The sequence below is a fragment of the Tursiops truncatus genome, chromosome 16 (genome assembly GCF_011762595.2).
Source record: "Tursiops truncatus isolate mTurTru1 chromosome 16, mTurTru1.mat.Y, whole genome shotgun sequence".
In the NCBI taxonomy this organism is placed as follows: Eukaryota; Metazoa; Chordata; class Mammalia; order Artiodactyla; family Delphinidae; genus Tursiops; species Tursiops truncatus.
The window spans coordinates 25,534,836-25,556,870 of NC_047049.1; the positions used below are offsets into that span (position 1 = coordinate 25,534,836).

Consider the following 22,035-nt stretch of genomic DNA (forward strand, 5'->3'; position numbering starts at 1 on the left):
CTCAGTTCATTCACATCATACACCATACAACCACCTGCCTAAAAAAATCTGCCTAAACTAAAGGAGCAGAGATGTAGTCAGAACCCGGCTGGCGTGGATTGGAACGGCCCAGTGGCTGCCAGGGGCTGCATCCACAGCACTGGCTCCTTGGCGCTAAAGGTGCGCACCCCCTTGTTCCCACACTTGTGAGACCCTGCTCTGTGCGGGACAAGGAGGCCAACCCCCTGTGCCCACAGTCTATGTGTCCTGGGCCCCAAGGGTGGGGTTTGGTGTACGTACTGAAATAAAATGGCAGCGCTGAGTAATTGTGGGCTTCCCGGTAGGCGATCAGGTTGATTTCATGTTGCCGCTGTTGGGCCTGAAGGCGGTGCTTGGCTCGGCGGTGGTGGCACACGCAGCAGCAACTCAGGATAATGATGATGGTCCACACGAGCCAGAACCCTGGGGGCAGGGAGGCGAGACAGAGAGGAGTGGGCACACCATGAACGCCAGCTGGAGGGGCTGCTCTCGGCACAAGGAGGCCCGTGGACATTGCGCACCTGGTCGAAGCTGGCACTGTTGGCCCTTGCCTGGTGAAGTTACATTTAGAACCTGTGATCAATTTTCATGTTTGTACCAGAGTGAAAGACACGTGGGGCGGAAGAGGGCAGAAATGTAAGAATGGTGACCGAAAAAGAGGTCACCCACTCCGGGGCACCTCCAGGGCTCCTGGGGGAAGGGCAGAATGCCAAGGCATCTGTGCAGCACTGCTGGTCCTCCCATATTTTAGGTTTGGGGGGCATTAAGTATGCTTACCTTTTAGGACAACGTGCCCTTCCTATCTTAAGAGATCTCTAAGAAAATGCTTCAGCCTCTCTTGGTGCCCACCTCCCCACTCCAGCCCTGCTCAGGCCCACAAGGACAGCTCCCAGGCTCCCCACGAAGAGCGAAGAGCCCCTCAGAATCCCCATATCTCAGCAGATGAGTGATTGCCGGGGGCCTTGGAGGGGCTACCTGATAAAATTTTTTTCTCTACCATGTCGCCTCCGTCATACAAGAGTCACTGAAGTTAGAGGTGGAAAAATTCTAATTTCCTCAGGCCCATTTCTTCCCTGGAGAGTGTAAACAACTTCCTCTGCTCTTGCCATAATCCGGTACAATTCCATCTCCCACCATCACAAACAATCCACTCCCACCTCGCTTTGGCCTGCAGCTGCATTAGACTCGGGACCATCAGTGGCCTCCCCTTCTTCCTCCTGGCTCCAGAGAGGGGTAAAGGAGCAGGGGAGAAGCCTACTGCCCTCCTCCCCAGGCAGATTGTTTCCTCTCATTTCCCACTGTGTTCTCTTGGATCATACTCAGAGAACCCTGGCAAACTGCAGTATAAGACCCCCTCTCCAATCTTCACATGTATACAGAAAAGGCTTCTAATTTTTTTTTTAATGAATGAGCAATTTTGCTTTAAAAAATATAGAGAGAGATAGAGAGAGAAAAAAAGACTGGAAGGAAAAAATAGTGACATTTTAAGTCGTGGGATTATGAGAAGAAATTTTTATTTTCTTCTCCCAATTATTTTTCTTCTTTCAAATTATAAAACTGGAAACAAAGTAAGTTAAAAACTTAAAAATATCTGTGACTAATTTTATTTTTGCTGGCTTTAAAAAAATTAACATATTTCTGAATAGGTTTTTAAATTCCTCTGGGAATGTCTTCATACAATGAAATGATATGAATCATTAAAAAATTATTCACAGAATACTATATTTGACATATAAAGATGTTTCTAATATTAAATGAAAATAAAAGATTACAAAACAGCATAAAATATGACCCCAATTTTTGCTTAAGAAAAAAGTATATATAAATGTCCAGAGGGATGATCAGGAAGTTAGTCATGAGGTTATTCCTGGACAATAGGACAGAAGATTTTCTGGTACCAGCTCTTGTTCTTTGTTTATTGCCGATAAGATGAGCATGTACTTCTTTGAAATAAAAAAGAATATTTTTTCTCAATAAAAAAATAATCTGGGGCTTCCCTGGTGGCACAGTCGTTGAGAGTCCGCCTGCCGATGCAGGAGACACGGGTTCGTGCCCCAGTCCGGGAAGATCCCACATGCCGCGGAGCGGCTAGGCCCGTGAGCCATGGCCGCTGAGCCTGAGCATCCGGAGCCTGTGCTCCGCAACGGGAGAGGCCGCAACAGTGAGAGGCCCGCGTACCGCAAAAAAAAAAAAAAAAAAAAAAAAAAAAAAAAAAATCTGAGGAATAATTTTAAGGTGAGTTTTTATTAAATGAGAATTGATTATATTATTTTTCATTTGTTCTCTGTTCCTGAAGAACTTCAAGTTTTTCCCACTACAAATGTTATGTATATTTTTTATTGTCTGCTTTGTAATTATAAATTTGTGTTTAGAATGTGTTAAGTATTTCTACATCTCTTGTCAGAATGAGTTAATTTCATTAAAAAAAAAAAAAGGCTTCCCTCTCCCAGCAAACAGATTTGTAAATGAATAAACCCCTGATTTTTTTTCCTGTTTGTACCAGAACACAATATTCTGAAAGATCCCACTGACATTTAGGGTGTGGCCTCTAGCAACACCCAGTGTGTTTCCTTTTGTCCTCCAGGGGTGTCCGGGCTGAATCTCCCCACAGAGCCACCCCTATGGGGTAAGGCAGGATAGCAGTACAGCCTTCCAGCCCTGGCAGGTTGGCAACACCACCGTGTAACCCCTTTGCGTTTTCAGCACGTGTCGGTGTTCAACTGAAACTTCTGCTGAGGTCTAGCAACGGGACAGCAGGTGGAGGACAATGGGCAGAGAATCTCTTCCCCATTTCCCATCAGCAGACAGAAAAACCCCATTCCTAACCAGAGTTCATAAATGTAAGTTGAAGTCAGAAGTCTCCCTTGTGGTCCTTCCCGGAGTCGCTGCTGACATTTGCTTAACTTAACTTGCACTTCTCTCCTTCCAATGCTCGCCAACTGGAGACTGGACACTGTAAGAGGAGCCCTCAGGGAACGGTTTTGAGGCCAGAAAGGAGCTCTGGGAGTGAACTGGCTTCCCGCTGCGGTCCTGTAACGTCTCCTCCAGCCCCTACGATCTGTTCAGCTCCCAGCCTCCCGGGGTGGGGTCACACCCGAAGGAAGCGGCACAAATAAGCACAATGCATTCTGCTGAAGAGCCTGGCTCCAAGTGTATTTTAGAGTCAAGTCAAAAGATTCTCGGCTAACCACTTTTTTATACTACCCAGCATCATCTCACAATCCTTTATACTTCCGTGTTACTTTGTAATTTTCAAAGTACATTCTCCCATGAGATAATCAGCACCAAACTCTACAATTTTTTACCTCCCAAGTCATTTTTTCAATTGTTTCTTACCTAAAGGTAAATTAATTTTTAACCTTAATGCTGCAATATATATATGATATAAGGCAAAACTTCTCAGCTATATTATGACGGCCTTTAAAAAAAAATAAAGTTAGTTATTTATTTATTTTTTGCTGCATTGGGTCTTTGTTGCTGCGTGTGGGCTTTCTTTTTACTTGCAGCAAGCAGGGGCTACTCTTCCCTGCGGTGCGCGGGCTTCTCATTGCGGTGGCTTCTCTTGTTGTGGGGCACAGTCTCTAGGCGTGCAGGCTTCAGTAGCTGTGGCACATGGGCTCAGTAGTTGTGGCTCGTGGGCTCTAGAGCGCAGGCTCAGTAGCTGTGGCGCTCGGGCTTAGCTGCTCTGCAGCATGTGGGATCTTCCCAGACCAGGGCTCGAACCCGTGTTCCCTGCATTGGCAGGTGGATTCTCAACCACTGCACCACCAGGGAAGCCCTATAATAGGCTTTTAATAAGAAAAATCTCAGGCACTGGTTTTTATGTTGGCCAAATATTTCTGTTTCTCCCCCATCCTGGCATGTGGGTAAGCTTGAACTTCCTGGTGCCCTTATGATTGTGACACTTTGGGGCAGCTTCTAACTAATAAATTGAGATTGGAAGTGACAGGTGTCACTTGGAGGCCAGAATATTTCTTGCTGATGTGAGACCGAGACCCTCTGTTAGTCTCCCTTCTGCCATGGCAAGCCGTAACATTCCAGATAGTGACTTCAGGGTCAGTCTGGCCCCAGGGGATAAAGAAGTAGGAACAAAGTTCTCATCCAACCTGTGATGGACATATAGTGTGAGTAATAAACCTGTTGTTTTAGGGCCACTAGGAGTTTGGACTTGTTTATTACTGAACATAACCTCTCGCCTATCCTGACTGACGCAGTATCTTTGTAGGTTTTTCTGGGGGAAAGGATTTAAAATGTTCATCAGATTCTTAAGAGAATCCTTATTCCAGAAAAAGCCTGAGTTCTATTGAACTAGAAATATAATAGAAAAAATAGATCTTTTTTTTTTTTTAAGGAAAAATGAGGCAGGGTAGAAAGAGGCTGGGGGAAGAAATGAGACAAGAGGAAGGCGTGCCCTTGGCAGAGTTACCCCAGTTATATTGAACAGCACCAGAAAACTCACATGTTTACTGAAATTCCATCAGCTGCTTCTGATCATGCGGTATCATGGGCAGAAAAACTCTCCCTACCACGTACCACTTATATGACGTGATATAAAATCTCGAACTGAGTTCTGCATTTCTAACATAGTATCACAAAGTGATAGTGTGGATCAAAACTAGGAGAAAACTAACTTGGGAGCAGAAGGGGCCTAGTGGGGTAATGAGGCATTAGCACAGGTCCAGAAAAGGCCCCTAAGGACTGGTCCAACTTGATGGAGTTAATGTGGGAGGACAGAAGGCATTCTTGGTTTGACCCTCACAAAACGGATGCTATTGGCAGCTATTCTAGTCAAAGCCGTGTCCCATCAGCTTTAAAAGGGGGACCGTCCAGACTAGTACCTATGGAGTTGTACAAACTTTTGATCTTTTCACTAGATTTCACAAACAAGGAGGAAAGTTTTAAAAAGGAAAACCTACTGAAAGAGCCAAACAGAGAAAGACAGAAGCATGCCCTCCTCCCCAACACACACCTACCACAGATTATATTCCCCACTGACCTTTGAAAGCTGTGACCTCATGGTGGGACGCGTTTGTCATGCTAAGCAAAGTGGAAAACATGTTTTTAAAAACAATCACTGAGTCACGTGCCCCAGAGCTCACTATAAACTTGGGAAAACACCACTCCCCAACTGGCAGGAAATTCCTCATTAGGAAGCCAAAGTATACTGTCAACTAGCTCTCCTTCTACCCCACAGGATGGTGGGTGACCTCCCTGGCCCCTGATAGCTCTTAGCAGGAGCTCCTGACACTGCCGCCGTGGAAAAAGGACTGAATTTGGGAAATGAAGACTTTAGAGGACTTGCAACTTCATCAGAAAGACTGGACAAGTTTCATTTCCTAGCTTTGTGACCTTGATCATTTTGTCTTTACTTCCCTCATCTGTAAAATGGAGAGAATAATGGTTTCTACCTTGTGAGGATTACCGAGTTAGTATCTGTATGCAGAGTACTCAAGCGTGCACATTCGAGACCTTTCACGACCTGGGCCCACCACCCTTCCAGCCTGGCACTGAAGAGTTCAGGAAGGGAGTAGCTTTGTGTGAGGCACGCTGACCTCACTACTCAGCTGCGACCAACTGACTGGCTACTTAACGCCACTGGTCCTGAGAAATGGGATATGTGTACCTGGCAGGGTTGTATTTGGGGCGGGCTGAGCTGACGTGTGTGAAGACCTTAACGAGTACCAGGCACACAGCAGAGTTCTATGCACGTCAGCACCCTCATCTCCCCTGGTCGAGCCCCACAGCCCAGCCCCATGGCCACAGGGGAAAGGTTAATGAGATGCATGCTCTCTTCTTTCCCATGAGGCCTTGACCTATGGTGTTTGGTATTCTTCGGCCTGGGAAGTCATTCTACCCTTCTCCATGTGCTTAAATCCTATCCACCCTTTAAGGCCTACCTCAAATGCCACCTCCTCCATGCAGCCTGCCTGAATCCTGTCCAGCTAAAGCAAACTCTCCTGGCACATACATCGCAGTCCTTGCACGTACACTCCACTCTCTACTTTGCATTACTAGTGAGGCACGTTGTCTTATCTCCTCTCTCTGCTCAGAGACTCCCTTCTTGATGGCAAGGATTCTGTCTCCCCACACGCTCTAACACAGAAGAGGCCACAGCATCCAGTAGGAACTTGTTAGAATTGCAAATTCTCAGGTCCACCTCAGACCTATTGAATCAAAAACTCTGGGACTGGGGCCCAGAAATCCGTGTTTTAATAAGCCCTCCAGGAAATGCAGATGCTTGCCAAAGTCTGAAACCACTGGAATAAGAGTTTGCTGAATAGATGATTGAATGATGACTGAAAGTACAAGTGCCATGAAAATGCATGGGATGATAATAATAATAATGGCCAGGTTCTTATAGCCTCAGCCACGGCAGTGGTAAACAGGACCCTCACTTCTGGACTGATGCAGACCCAGGAATGACCCCTGGCTTAACATTACAAGAGACTGAAAAGACACGGGAGTAAGGGCGCTGGCTGAAGCTTAAGGTCTGTGTGTGCTTGTGTGTCTGTGTAAAGTGGGCTGTGTGTGTGTATGTGTGTGTGTGAGACAGTCCTCAGCACACAGGAAAATTCAGCTAAGTAGTGGTATGAGGGTTGGCAGAAATGGCATTTGTTTTTCCGTGAGGCCTTCCCTGTAGGCAACTATGGTTAAAGAGGTACTTTGACAAAAACCCTGCCAAGGATTTCCTGGCTGAGATTTTTTTCCTTCCAAAGGAAAGAGACAAAAAGAATAATGCAAAGCCCATTACTTTCACATTTCAGGCAAAGTTCAGAGGCAATTAGAGGGAACAGGGTTCAAAGCGCAAAAAGCACAGTTCTGATGAGAACTGAAAGGGCTCATTCCTACGCTCAACCTCCCTCCTCTACACATCAGGCCGAGGCCAGGCCCCTAAGAAGGAGGAAAACCAAAGAATTCCGAGAGGGGCGGAACACTCACTGGGCATCTTCTGACCAAAAAGCCATTTCTGGGCACAGACAAGAGGAAGTTCGGCTTTTACAGTCTCCGTCCCCCCAGAGCTTGGAAAGCATGGGCCAACTTGTACAGGGGTGAGTCTTTCCTCCCTGTCCAGACTCTGGTCTCCATCTGACCTTCTCCTTTCCCCGGCTGACCACAACTGGAGAGGTGATGAGCCACTGTGTAGCTCTTCCCCTGGCTTTCTTCAGGCCCTCGGGACGAAGTGCCTGGTTCCCAGACTGCCTGCCACCCTGCCACCTGGGCCTCCCTGTCCCAGCCGTCCCACCCCCAGCCCTGGCTTTGGTGACCCAATTCTGGTGGCTACTGAGTCTGCTCTGCCAACAGCCCAGGAGGCTCTGTCAATCTGAGATGGGGGCCATCAGCAACTCCATTCTTTCCGCAACTGATGCCACCTGGGCCGGGCCCCAGAAAAACAAGCTGCAGCTCTGTGGCTTTTTTGGCAGCCCAGCTTCAACTTTTGTTTTAACAAGGGGTGGGAGGGAGAATTTGAGCCCTGCGGTTATCTGCATTTTGAAACATTTAAACACAGACTGTCCACCTGCCTGGCACTTTGTGTTTCTCTAGTGAGTCCCTCAGCCCCACCCCTTCTAAAATAGCACCAACAACTCCAGGCCTGCCTTTGCTGCTGCTTATATAATGCTTGCAGGACTGGTGGGGACATCTTGAACCCTGTTCTCTCCTTGGGGAGGAGTCTGCCCTTAACCACCCCTGAGCCCGTCCTCAAAAGGAAAGGACAAGAGTGAGGAGAGGTCCTGTTTGTAGGACCCACTCCCACTGGCTACAAGATCCATTTGCATTTAGAGGGAGAGGCTTCCCAGCCAGTAGTCTAATTTCCTTTGCATTTCAAACAATAGCCCTTCTAGCTGCTTTCTGACCATATCACTGATGTGGGGGGAATGGGGAGATCAGAAAGGAGAAGGGGAAAAAGGGAAGAGATGGTGGTGATGGTAAGGGCATGGTTGACCAGCAAGCACGAAGTTTGTTTCCAAATGGAGGGAGTGATGGGGGCTTAGAATTCTCTGGGCAAACAGTTAGCGTTTCCTCTAGCAACAGACAGTTATGAGAACCACTGCATGCTGGTCACCTGGCAACTCTCTGCCCTTAGGACCCTCCCATTCTCCCCTTCTTTGTCCAGCATCCTAGTGTCTCGTTCTGAGTTCCAAGAAGATTAGAGTACAAAGGGCTTTAGTGACCTCTCCAAGCCTGGGTCACTCCCTGAAGACCACAGCAATGTCACCACCCTTGTGCAACTCTGGAAGGTGCAAGCAGTCCTGGCTGCCACCAAGCAGTGGCAAGACGAGGATTGTCTCCACATGGCACTGAGCTGACAGTAACAGGTTAGGTAGACTGGAGAAGCCTCTAGAAACTTCAGTTTGTGATCTGGGGAAGGAAGAAAAGGGGCTGAACCTATAGACTCCCTCTCTCCAGGAGGGCTCTGTCGGCAAGGACCTAGGAAAAGATTATCCCTTTGAGAGGGACCCTCAGAAACAGAGGCAGCTCCTTGATGATCTCTGGGGAATTCTGGAAGCCCTGGTGCTTCTTACAAGAAAATGGCATTACAGCCATCCACAGAGAGCAGCCCAGCATTCACAGCAGCTTGGCTGCTGCAAACCTCTCTTTGCAAAGATGACGAGCCTGGGCACCTGGGCTGGCCCATGAGAGGATGTAAGTTGTTGTCACTGCTCGGCACACCCAGGAGAGGGCATCAAAGAGAACCCCATTCAGGAGATTCTGCAGCAGACCTGCTAACCACGGCTTCTTAAGAAGGCTCAGGACCATGTTATCCGGTCATTAGCGCATGGTGTCCGAAGAGCACCAGAGCTCTCCTCCTCTGCAGAGAGATCGCTTCTAGAACCTGGAAGCAGATTCTGCTCACCAACACTGCCACCAAGAGAATAAGAAAAGGGCTGACCGGCCTATGGTTTCCCAATGAGCAGAGGCAGTAACCGAGACCCTGGGATGCCAAGACATCCCCAGGCAAGGACTTACACCAGAGTTCATAGTAGTAGTTGCAGCACTGAGACTGTCCACAGCAGTGTCCTGTGTCACAGATGTAGCTTTGATTGTTGGTACCCACGCAGGTTTCCTTATCCTAAAAGAAATAAAAAAACACTGTAGCATATTAAATTATAGCTTTTAAACACTACTTTTCTTCTCATCCTCCTCTTACTGATCGCCTGCCCACCTTCCACCAAAACGGTTTGTACAAGTGTTTATTGAAAGAAAAGAAAGAGAGAGAGAGAGAAAGGAAGGGAGGGAGGGAGAGAGAGAGAGAGAAAGAAAGAACCACACAACAACAGCAGATTTAAGAAAAATAATATGGTTTATTAAAGGGGGAAGAGGATTCAGTACACAAAGCCGACTGGTAAAGAGCAGAGGTCTCCTCCTTGCTTTCTTTATATCTAAGCAGAAACACTCCACGTTCTGGTCCTAAACTCAGCCAGTAAGAAGGTGGTGATTCTCCTGTAATAGGCTGTATATTTTAAATAAATCCGGTTTCTCTGTGAAAGTTCCCAGAATAATGAAGGCAGCACGTATTCTAGGATTGGCATCTGGTCAGTCAGTCCATCTTCCTTTCAAAACACATATCTCCAAGGTTAATTACAGTGTGATTCAAAAGAAGGCTAAAAATCTTGCTACTAAAATTCTTTCAATCTTAAGAAAAGGGGTGACTTGCTCAGGTGACCTAGTCCAATTTTAATTTGCTAGATCTTTTTTTGCTTACCAAATGATCTCTTAATAATCTTGACTGGATCTAGGATTCACACTGTCCCTTGTCAGGGACAGCTACAGAAAGGGCACCGCTGAGTAACCATCTAGCATTTTGCCAAATTCTATTCACAGCACTGGTGGATGGGGATGGAGGTGGAAAGGTTTTTTTATATTTCGTAGTTAAGATATGAAATACCCCACCGGCTGACCTAAACTTCAGCCTCAAATGTCCTCTGGGTCACAATGCATTTGATGAGACCTAGAAGATCTGGCTTTCAACATTTCTTTGTTCTAAAGAAGTAACACATGCAGTGACTGGACACAGTCTTTGTGCCAAGCACCGGGTTGGGTACGAGGGATACAACGATGAATAAGAAATTGTCCCTAACCTCAAGAGGCACAGAGCTAGGAAGGGAAAAAACCCTGCTCAGCAAAGAAACTAAAACCACAGTATTATATGTGCTGCTACTCAGGCTGACCCTGCCCAGAGTGTACATCCGGGCGGACGTCTGCCAGTGGAAACTCAAGTCACAGGGTCGGTTCCTGTTCTCTGGGTCTTGCTTTATACTACGCTGTCTGTTTGGCCAAGGGTACAAACAAAGCACTCCAGCGACTGTCCACAGGGCTAGAGGCTGGGCACCTGAAGCCACGAGGACAAAAGAAAGGGCATGGCTACAACCCAGATCCCTGGCTCAGTGTGTATTTCCACCACATCCTCAGGTGTTTCCTGGTCTTTAAGAGTCTTACACCCTGGTATAAAGGGGTTTAGGAAGAAGGAAACATGGGAAAGGCATTTGTCGACTCTGACAATGAGGGTTTCACAATAGTATTGCAAACAGAGTTCTTCCTATCTTTGCCTTCCTGTGTCCGCCATAAGTAAAATGGCACACCTAGCAGGTGGCTGTCCAGTGGGATGTCTCCTCTGAGGCCTGACGCACATGGAGAAAGCAGATCTGTGTTCGTTGCTTTTGCTAGAACACACCCTCTCCCTCTTGACTTCAGAGCAAAACACCGCTTTCCTAAGGACATCAAAAAGTTTCTCCCAAGTTTACCAGGCCCTGAAATGCCATTCTTCTGGCCTGGCTCACAAGAGCACAGTTCAAACTGTCCACATAGTTTCTAAAAGAGGCCGCGCTGCCTACACTCTGACACATGAAAGAATCCAGGGACACTTCTGCCTCAAGAAAATTCACCAGATGAGGTCCAGGCTCGGAACACAGGGCAGCCAACTGGTCCTCTGTGAGGCATGAAATGGAACGTGTCTGAAATCTAAACAAGTGGCATCCTCATGACCTACTGGTGTCAGCTTTTCTCTTGGCTCTCCCATCCCCCGAGGCAGGAAGCCCAGAGTAAACAGAACCCCACTCTTTTTCCCTGCTCTGCCTCCACTCTCCCAGGGACAGCAGACTGTGGCAGCATCACTTAACTCAGTTCCTCAAATACTTTTTTTTTTTTTTTTTCTGTACGCGGGCCTCTCACTGCTGTGGCCTCTCCCGTTGCGGAGCACAGGCTCCAGACGCACAGGCTCAGTGGCCACGGCTCACGGGCCTAGCCACTCCGCAGCATGTAGGATCTTCCCAGACCAGGGCACGAACCCGTGCCCCCTGCATCGGCAGGCGGACTCTAAACCACTGCGCCACCAGGGAATCCCCTCAAATACTTTTTATCCAGTGTATCTCATCCCTTGCTTTCCTCCCCGCAAGTAGAGTCCCCAAGTTGCCTGAGATGATCTTGGTTATGGGAACTGTCATTTTCTGCTGCAGAAGGAAGGAAAGCAGGTAAGCAGGTTAAGAAGACAAGGTGTGGGTTCATGGACCTTTAGCAAGGAAGACATGAAGGATTAAGAAGGTAGCGAGATGTGAGTGTCATGAGCTCCTCCAGAGAAAGAGACCTTCTGGTATGAAAGGAAAATCCAGAAGCCTTGTGTTTGGCCCTAGCTTCTGCCATTACAGAGGAATGGCACTCTGGACAAGTTATTCAATGGCCCTAGAGCTGGTTAAGATGCTCACTCATGTCTCCTTAAACCCAAAGGGTTTATTAGCCTACCCACCTCCCATTCCCTTTGACAGCAGCCTCGAGCCAATGCAAGAGCTCCTGTAACCTATGCCTCCTCTCAGTCAAAGCAAAGAACAGAGGTGTGCAAATGTTGCTTGGTGCTCTTCCACCCTTCCCTGTATGAGGAAGTCACCCAGAGGACTTTCAAGGATCTCCAGGCAGCTCAAGATACAAACGGAAAAGATTCAGTCAGATCTGGGTTCAAAGCCCAGTTCTCACACTATGCTTATTACAGTGTAACTTGGGTAAATGACTTAACTTCTCTGAGCGCTCAATATCAACGTTATTCTATGAACCATTATTGTTGGGCATGAAAGACCATTCAATAAACAGCACTCTGCATTCACTTAGAACTATTTCTCAGAAGAGTAAAGTTCACTGGCAATGTGGGCTGCTTCAGACACATGAAGAATAGAAAAAGGTAGAGAGAATGCAATGGCAAGTTCAAACATGAAAAATTCTCAGCACTCTTTATGAGTACCCTTTGCTTTTCTTCCAAGCATCTCCAAGCACTACGACATTATGTTGTTCAGGCCAAGTCTTGAAGAGTGGGAAGTTAATATCCCACCCCATCCCCCCCTTCTCAAGAGTGAACAAGAGTTATATCGTGCACTCCCTATGGGCAGGAGCTCTGTCTCCTTAATCCCCCTCCCCAACTCCAAGAATGAGCACAGTGCTTGGCACACAAAGGTTTGCTGAATGAAACAATGGCTATGCAGCCTCTGTGAAGGCAGAATGAGCTGGGGTGAATAATACGGCTAGTGTATACTGAGTACCTGCTATGTGCCAGGCACTGTTCTAAATGCCTTACAAGTCTTCCTTCATCTAAACTTGAAAGCACCACTATGAAGAGGGTAGTATAAGAGAACAGAGGTCAACAGAGGCTAAGTCACTTGCTGGAGGCCACACAGCTAGGAAGCAGTCCAATCTAATTCATCCAACTCCAGAGCCTGAGCTTCTAACTATTAAGCTACAGCCTCCTTGGTTTAAGTTATACTTCTCCACTTGCTTTTTACACTTCAGATGCTTAAATAAATCCACTTAAAAGCCCCAAACCAAACAAAATCAGTATTTCGTCTTTGAGGGAAAAGATAAGGGCCCTGCCCTTGTGGAGCTCTTTGACTTTGGGAACATCTTCTGCTTGGCAGTGAGGAGGGGCAACATGCTTGGGCTTCCTCTCTTCTTTGTTTGAAAGGTCATTATTTTCACATACTGATTTTCTGAAAAGCAGAATGGTGTTTGTCCCATTGGGGAACACAGGGCCTTCACTCCTTCCTTCAACATTTACTGAGTACCTACCCTGCACCAGCACTGAACTAGTGGTGGGGAACACAATGGAAACATAAAATGCCAAAGCAGTCGTGCTCTTTACCCTCATGGAGCTTAAAGTCCAATGAAAGATGATAAAGTAATCATACAGATAAAACTGTAGGAAGGAAAAGTACGTGATTTGGTGAAAGCTTACAATAATTAAGAACTAGGAACTAGTCAAGGAGGTCCAGAGAGCTGTGAGGAGGGTAAGCTTGAACTGAGATTGCCAGGATGGTTAGAAAGTTAGTAACTAGGGAAGAGGGATGGGAAGAACATTCCAGGAAAAGGAAATGGTACGAGAAAAGCCCTTTAGCTAGGAAACGGCTGAACAAATAGGTAAGGAAGTTAGGTAAGCAGGGACAAGATGAGATCTGCATTTTAAAGATACTTTTTTCCCAGGCAATGTTTTCATTTGCACAAACTCCTGGCCCAAATATGCTAGAAACGTAGACCTGTCATAAAGAAACTTTGGGTGAATAACATATGCTCTTACGCTGAGGTCTTTCACCTCAGAATCACTGTGATGATGACCATCAAGATCCTCATTTGTTAAACGTGTGCCTTCAGCTCTGGTGCCGCGGTGACCAGCTCCAAGAAACGGGGCACGTATGGTCACCAAACAAAAAGCACAGGTGTGAAGAAGCAGGAAGCAAGACCAACACTGCCCTGGAAAGAACATTATTTACAGTGGAAGAGGATGAATAGTATGCCTTTTGCACATATGCAAAAAGTTACCTCATCTCTTTGGCAGCAGCATAAACTATGGGACTAACATCACTTTCCTTAAGAGTTTCAATGTCTTAGAGTTGCTATTCTTACTGAGCCACTGTAAAGGTCAATTTGATCAGTGTAAGAACTTTCAAAGTGCCAGCATAAAAAGACACTGGGCAGTAATGGTTCCCCGGGCATGCTTTTAATTTGCCAATTTATGGGGCTGGAAAACCCTGCTAGCAACTGGCAACAGCACCTTCATGCCCTTAGGAAAGCGGTGAAGTTTTAAAGTTTAAAAGTGAAAAATAGGAAAATTGAAATCCTTCACAGGATGTTAAAGCACAGATGCTAAATCTCTTGGCTGCTGGATATGAATGAATTTGGAGCACCATCTCTGGCCTTCTCTACAGGGGAAAGGAATGGAAACATCCATTTCTACAAATCAAATAACAAATATGTATTGATACCCTTTCCCCACTTGCCAGGCACTGTGTTGGATGCTACGGCTACCACATTGAGCAAGAGATTCTAGAGGAAAAGATCCTGCTTCTAGCAATGTAGTTGGGTAGGTAACTTTAAAAATATGATAATATTCTTTTGGGACTCCCCTGGCGGTCCAGTGGTTAAGACTTCACCTTCCAATGCAGGGGGTGCGGATTCGATCCCTGGTCGGGGAGCTAAGATCCCACATGCCTCACGGCCAAAAAACCAAAACGTAAAACAGAAGCAATAGTATAACAAATTCAATAAAGAATTTATATATATAAATATATATATTATTTTAATTACACAGCTGAGCTTGCAATAAAGCAAGGAAGAGCCCTCGGACCAAAAATGTTGGGGGTGGGGAACTAGAAACTACGGTGTTAAATGAGATCTGGCCTTCCCAGGTGCCGTGGAAAGAAGGGCTGTTTGTTTTCTTGGGTCCACCTAAAACAGGGAATTGGAACTGAGTCCCAATATCAGGTGAAGACCCTTCAAAGAGACAGAGCAGACTAGAAAAAAATTAGCCCTTTGGCACACAGTGACAATAAGAAAGGTCTGAAGTGAGAGGGAAAAAGTATCTCTTCTAATAATCTGTAACCATCGGCTTTTCCGCAAGCTAATTTGAGATCAGAATTGTGCTACTACATAGTCTGAGAATCCCCAAGCCAAAATTTTAACACAAAAAGTAATCCCAGGACTTGCCTGGTGGTGCAGTGGTTCAGAATCCGCCTGCCAGTGCAGGGGACATGGGTTCAATCCCTGGTCCGGGAAGATTCCCACATGCCACAGAGCACCTAATCTGGTGCGCCGCAACTACTGAGCTTGCACTCTAGAGCCCATGAGCCACAACTACTGAGCCCTCATGCCACAACTACTGAAGGTCGTGTGCCTAGAGCCTGTGTTCCGCAACAACAGAAGCCACTGCAATGAGAAGCAAGCTCACCACAACAGAGTAGCTGAGTAGCCCCCACTCGCCACAACTAGAGAAAGGCCATGAGCAGCAATGAAGACCCAATGCAGTCAAAAAAAAAAAAAAAAAGTAGTCCCAGAATGGGACATGTGGTAGAAGAAACGTAAAACTCTAAAGAGACCTACCCTCCATCAGGGCATGAAAGATGCCCACAGATAAAGCTCTGTTGAAGATGAGCTCACACAAAATATAAAAACTTATGTAAAAATAATCCATCACAAACAAGATGTGGGAAATTCAACAAATAGGTGGATAAGACTCTCCAAAAAAACTTAATAGAATGATCAGATAAACTGTAATATATATACATGTTTCAAATGATTAAAGCCAAAAAGAAAAACATGAGAAAAGAACATACTAAAAAAGAGACAGTGACCAAATGGATTTCAGGAAAAAACAAAACTTGCAGAAAAAATAGTTATTAAAATTAAAAACTCAACAGGTGGGTTACACAGAGATTAGACCATGTTAAAGAGAGAATTAGTGAACTGGAAAGCAGAGCTGAGAAAATCACCCAGCAACCAGCTTCTACCAATTAAGAGAAAACATAGAAATGGAAAATGAGAAATAAGAAGCTCAAGAAGGAAAGAGGAAAATGGAGGAGAGTCAATATTTAAAGAGATAACTGAAAAATTTCCATAACTGATTAAAGATAGGGAATTTTCAGACAATAATAAACTCACACCTGGGCACATTGTTTGAAACTGGAGAACAACAAAGACAAAAAGATCTTAAATACATTCCAGTGGGTGAAGACTGAAAATTAACAAGTGAAATTAGAATTTAACGTAGTAATAAGCTTCACAAGGATAATAAAACAGTATAATAGGACAAAGGGTTTTACATGGGGCAGTCAGGAAAGGCCTCCCTGAGAGGGTGATGTCTGAGTTGTGCCCTGAATGATGAGAAGGAGACAGCAGACCTGTAGGAACAGTGTTCCAGGCAGAGGGAATGTCAAGTGTATGCAAAGACACCAATGCAGGAATGAACCTGGTGTGCTCTAGGAAAAGAAAGAAGGCTAGTGTGGCTGAGTACAGTGAATCTAAGAAAGAATAATGTGAAAGGAAGAACTGAGAATTCAGAAAGAGGCCATACCTCATAGGCCTTGTACAACAGGCAAGCAACTTTAACTCAGAATCAGCTATTTTTGTTCTATCCTAGACAGCATCTTTAAATTCTGAAAATGCTACACTTTCAGGTCCAGATCCTTAGAAAATGATTTGTAGATGGTCATAAAATACTCTCTTAAAAGTTTTGTGGATTTACCTCTATTTTTACAATAAGAAAGTTAAAGTCACTTTTCCCCTACTAACGGTTTTAAGGCTGTTTGAAGAGCTCCAGGAAGTAAGTATAATTGTTCAAGGGTACACATTTTTTTGGGGTGCACTGGGTGGTATGCGAGATCTTAGTTCCCCAACCAGGGATCGAACCCATACCCCCTGCAGTGGAAGCACGGAGTCTTGATCACTGGACTGCCATGGAAGTCCCAAGGGTACACATCTTGAAATGTGGGAGGCCATTACAGAAGAGTTGGGGATGAAGGAAAGTAAACTGAGGCAGAGGGATGATTCCACAGGAGTCCTGACCCATTGTTCCCTAGGTGTTATTCTAATCTCCCTTTCTTTGATGGTAGGGATCGTCACATTCTACTTTTGCATCCCTCCCAGTATATACTACACATGACAAATACTCCTTTAAGCTTTACTAGCTAAAGGAGCCCAGTTTCTTCCTTTCTGATAAAAGGCAAGCCCCTGCTAAGAAGTGAACCAAGATTCTGTTTTGTATGCAACCAGATACTAGGAAAGAATTTTTATGCTGTTTTGTTGCGTTCAATAATTTCCCGAAAGGACAAATAGCCTCGGCATGTTCCCCTAACCAAGCCAATAAATCCAGTCTGGTAAGATTCAGGCTCACCCCTCAGATTTGATAGTGTACTTTACCCCTTAAGGGCTCTAGGCTCCAGCTCCCTGGGCTCAGGAGCACCCAGTCTCCCATCCTCCAGCTGCAAAGTACTTTAAAGGGTAAAGCCAAAACCTGGAACTAGTGACACACTTGAGAAAAGCCTAGAACCAATGGGGGGAGCTGCTGCTTCAAGATTTGGCTGCAGTGTGTGCGGCTGAAGGGGAGTCCCTGGGACCCCTGCTATAGGAGGGACTTGGTCCCTTTACTTCAACCTGTGAGGGTCCCCTGGAATAATTCTCTCTGGGGACTCCAGAAGACTGACGCTCTCTAAGAATCCGAGGAAGAGTAACACAGTGAATCAGAACAAATCAGGGCATCTCACAAATGAGTGAATTCGCCCTCAAGTGGCAATGAACACATTTAGACAACAAAGGCAACAAAACAGAGATGCATTTCCCAAAGTATGGTCCATAGGCCCCAAATCACCTGGGGTATTTGTTAAGAGTGTAGATTGAGGGCTTCCCTGGTGGCGCAGTGGTTGAGAGTTCGCCTGCCGATGCAGGTAACACGGGTTAGTGCCCCGGTCTGGGAAGATCCCACGTGCCGCGGAGCGGCTAGGCCCGTGAGCCATGGCCGCTGAGCCTGCGCGTCCGGAGCCTGTGCTCCGCAACGGGAGAGGCCACAACAGTGAGAGGCCCGCGTACCGCAAAAAAAAAAAAAAAAAAAAAAAAAAAAGAATGTAGATTGAGAACCTCTGGGGGCAGAGACTGAAGAATTGCAATTTAATACATATTCCCCTGGTTATGCTCACATATATTCAAATTTGACAACAACTGCCCTAGATTTATAACAAACATACAATATAGGGAGGCTGGGAGGGAGATGCAAAAGGGAGGAGATATGGGGATATACGTATATGTATAGTTGATTCACTTTGTTATAAAGCAGAAACTAACATACCATTATAAAGCAATTATACTCCAATAAAGATGTTAAAAAAAATACAATATACACAGTTCTTGCCCTCCAGAAGTGGAATAGTCTTATATTCTATTTCTATAACCTTGAACACATCCCAATAGTTACCCTCAAGAATTGCCACTTAGAATCAAGGCACATAAAATTATTTATACTCTCTCTGCCTCATTCCATAAAAAAATACAAATAACAGATCATAACTTAAATTTTTAAAAATGTGACACGTTAGTTATGTACGCTCCTATCCATACCAGTACTGCTACAGCCAAAGCTGCACTGCAACTGGATCCTCATTAAATAGCCCCCAAACAGAGCAGCCAGCAAAGAAATTAAAACCCATTTCCTGTGTTGCTATTAGGAACCTGAGTAACAAACTCAGAAAAAGCCACTTGATCGTGGTAGGAAAATCCCAGAGCAAAGATCGGAAGTTGCAACATATCCCATGGTTTTATTAAAGGCTACTTGTCGACGTCCCAGTGCATGCAGGCCTGCGGGACCTGGCCAGCTGCAGCAGCTCAGGACATTGGGTTAAACTGCCACTCTTTCACCCCTGGACACTTACAAGGAAAAACAGTTCTACCTTGAGGTATCGCAGCAATCCCTCATCACTGACGTCTGCCACAGAATAAATGCACTGAGAAGTATGGCATCTTCAGCAAGGGATGGTGCAGGGAGCCAAGGGATAAAATAGCAGTAGCATGCAACAGAGCAGGTGGCACTCGAGCAGAGCAGGTCGGCAATTCTGCTATTTTGTGTCCACAGTTGGTCATGAGGGCAAGTCCCTCCCTTCGCGTTAGCTTTATCACTGCTCCTCCTGCTTGAGAGCAGGGATTGCAAACTGCTGGCCCGTGGGCCACAGTGGGCCCACTAATGAGTTCTATGCCCACACGGTACCTTTTTAAAATTTTTTTTACAACTTTTTAAAAAAATGGAATTAACTGTCAACATCGTAAAATGAGAAGGATTCATAGAGAAATTCAGATTTCCAGCTTCTGGAAATCCAGGGCCCACATTCCCTCGGGGCCCTATTAGGCAGGGCCACAGACGTGTATGTGCTCTGGCTCCACCCCAGCCTCCCTGAATTCCCTCCTGGCCAGTAACCCCATCTGCTTGACTCAGGTGTGTCACTGCCTGGCCCCTGTGGACATCTGATTAGCTCCTCCTGCTCTCAAGTTCAGTAATACTCCGTTCATCCCCTCACCCTGAGGTTAAGGCCTACTGCAGAGGGCCAAATATAAATGGCAGACATCTGAACTCTCTACACTGAGGCTCCAGCAACATCTTACACACGCCATATGAAATAGGTACCTAGACAAAAAGGAGGGCCCCTCTTCACTGGATGAGGAGAATACCTCTAGCGAATCAGGAAAACCTACGGCCACAACACTCAGGAGATGCGACAGAGAACCAAGTTCTGCCCAGTACCTGTGTTTATCGAGCATTTAGCTAGGCATTTTTACCCATGTTATGTATTCCTCTCTTTTTACAGGAAACCAGGAAACTGAGGTTCAGAGTGATTACCCAGCTAGAACATCTTTTCTGGATCTAAAGCCGGAATTTTAGTGGAAAGAACAGGATGCTTAGGGGTTATCCTAACTTTCATGATAGATGCTGACAGGCACAAAAATGACAGATAAGATACGGACTTTGCCTTTGAGGAACTCTGTAATTACTAAACTGTTAGGTTAAAAAAAAAAGTTTATGTCTCAGTTCTGGTTGCAGAAAACCTTCCTGAAATATTCAGGTTCCTTCTGTGCCTTAATTAATAAGTATAGTCTAATCAACAGAATTCATTCTTTTTTTTTTTAACAATTTATAATGTGGCAAAGCCTCATGGTCATAATTTGGAGCAATGATGGTATATACACAACACACACATGTATCTAATCAGTTTATATAATACACATTTATATAGGACTCTCAAGCTTTTCAAACTTCAACAGCCAGCCTCACATTTGAGCCTGCCAGCCAGCACCCTACAAGAGATCAGAAGTGCTACCACCCTCATCTTACGGATAAGAAACTGACACTTAGCCTAAGGCTGCTGATTGACAGAATCAGGACTGTCAAAACCCTGGTCTTCTGACTTTTGGTTCAGTATTCTTTCTATGACTGGGTTCCAGCTCATCAAAGTCTTTGTTATATCCTGAAAATGGCTCTTGATCAAATAAAATAATCACTTCTTTGCCTAGAAAGAGGTACAGTTTTCAAAAGGATCTGAAATACTGAAGGTACAGGTTAAGTTGCTGCTGTCTGTTGTGCTTTAAAAGAGATTCACCACAGTTTCACTGGACGGTGAAGAACACGTGGGGTGTCTCAGAGACCTTCCTCACTTTAAGCAAAGTTCTAAATTGAACCTCGTTTTTTTCCTCAGCAGTTCCATCCCACTGCAGCAGGCTTTTGTTGGGAGCAAAAGAAATAATAACAGGACTTGTCCTGTGTGCTTGCCTGTCTAGAGACTACTACCAGAGATTTATTGCCAGTAAAAAGTTCCACGCTGTTCAAGGAAACCATTTGCTTTTACCTCAACAAAGGGTTACATTAAAAATGGTCTCCCCGAGAAGAGAAACAAGATTTAAAAACATCTTCGGATCCAGACGCTCTCTCCAAAAGACTTGAATAACTTTAAAGAACTTTCTGTATTTTAAGACCTTACACCTTAGAATTAAAAGAGACGCCACATGATTTAGAAGAGGGGGAATTTAGTATCCTCCTTTTCTATATGTTATCGGAAATAGATTACAATAAACACAGGCCACAGCAACAGGGACCAGGCTTGGAATATGGCCTGTTATTAAAATAACTGTAGCCTAATTGTTCTTTAAGTTGTATAAAGTTATTTGAGCACTTCTGAGATCCTACCTTCTGGGGGGTGGTTATCCAGATTTTTAAGAGCAAGAGATAAAATGTCAGTTCCAGAAGGGCTTGATCTTATCTACTGGCCATAAAAAATTATCTTTATACCTGTCCTTGACAAGGCATAGTTCCTGCTGATTAGGGGCAACCAAGATGTCAAGATTCTAAATCTCTGGACAAAAAGTACCTATTGCTTAGAAAGCAGCAGGGAAAAGTACGCCCATTGCCCCTTTATTAAAACATGTCAGTCCACCCTTCCTGAGGCCTGTGGCTTGTGACTGCCTCCTGAGCGGAGTGCCATGCACTAGGCAGCAGTAGTTTTCAGCCCAGAGTGTCTCCACCCTGGCACGACAGTCGGCCCTTGGTATCCACAGAGTCAATCCCAGGCCAGCTGAATCACAGATGCGGAACCCACAGATGCAGGAGGGCCAAGTGGACTTAGTCATTTTACATAAGAGACTTGAACATCCTCGGATTTTGCTATCCGTGGAGCTTGTGGAACCAAACCCCTGTGAATACTGAGGGACAACTGTATTGACATTTGGAGCCAGATAATTCTTTGTCATGGGGACTGTCCTGTGCTTTATAGGATGTTTAGCAGCATCCCTGGCCTCTACTCACTAGATGCCAGTAGCAACACCCACCCAACCCCCTAGATGTGACAACCAACGATGTCCAAACATTGTCAAATGTCCCTTGGGGAGGGAGGCAAAATTGCCTCCAGTTTCAAACCACCATTCCAGCCAAACTGAACCACACAACTTAGCGCAGAATTGTGTTCCACCCAGTCTTGTCACCTGATTGTCCCCTGGGCTCCCCAACCACTCTGTAAATTCCCTGAGACAAGGATGAAGTCAATCTCATAAATGAACCTACCCTAGCAAAGGATCAGACATGCAAAAACCTTCAGAAAGTACTAATCCTGGTGACTGACGGTCAGGTAACCCCAAAGGCTAGTCCTCCTGCACGTGACTCTTCAGTACGCCCTACAAGCAGCAACATGAAGGGATCCTCCAAGAGTTAGGTCAGGGCTGTGGCGATGTGATTTCACATGATGA

At 45.5% G+C, this 22,035-nt stretch overlaps 1 protein-coding gene across 14 annotated transcripts in view; it reads right to left on the minus strand.

Moving 5' to 3' along the window:
- WBP1L (WW domain binding protein 1 like) overlaps positions 1–22,035 on the minus strand; it is a 67,905-nt gene that overhangs the window by 4,800 nt on the left and 41,070 nt on the right. For 11 of the 14 annotated variants that reach the window (XM_073794007.1, XM_033842162.2, XM_033842166.2 and 8 more), the window contains 2 exons: positions 8,986–9,088; positions 280–441 (listed from right to left, as the gene is read on the minus strand). In XM_073794007.1, the coding sequence (XP_073650108.1) occupies positions 280–441; positions 8,986–9,088 (265 nt within the window). Of the gene's footprint in view, positions 1–279; positions 442–5,014; positions 5,056–8,985; positions 9,089–22,035 lie in introns of all 14 variants that reach the window. The other 3 variants (XM_033842171.2, XM_073794009.1, XM_073794008.1) reach the window with 1 other exon arrangement.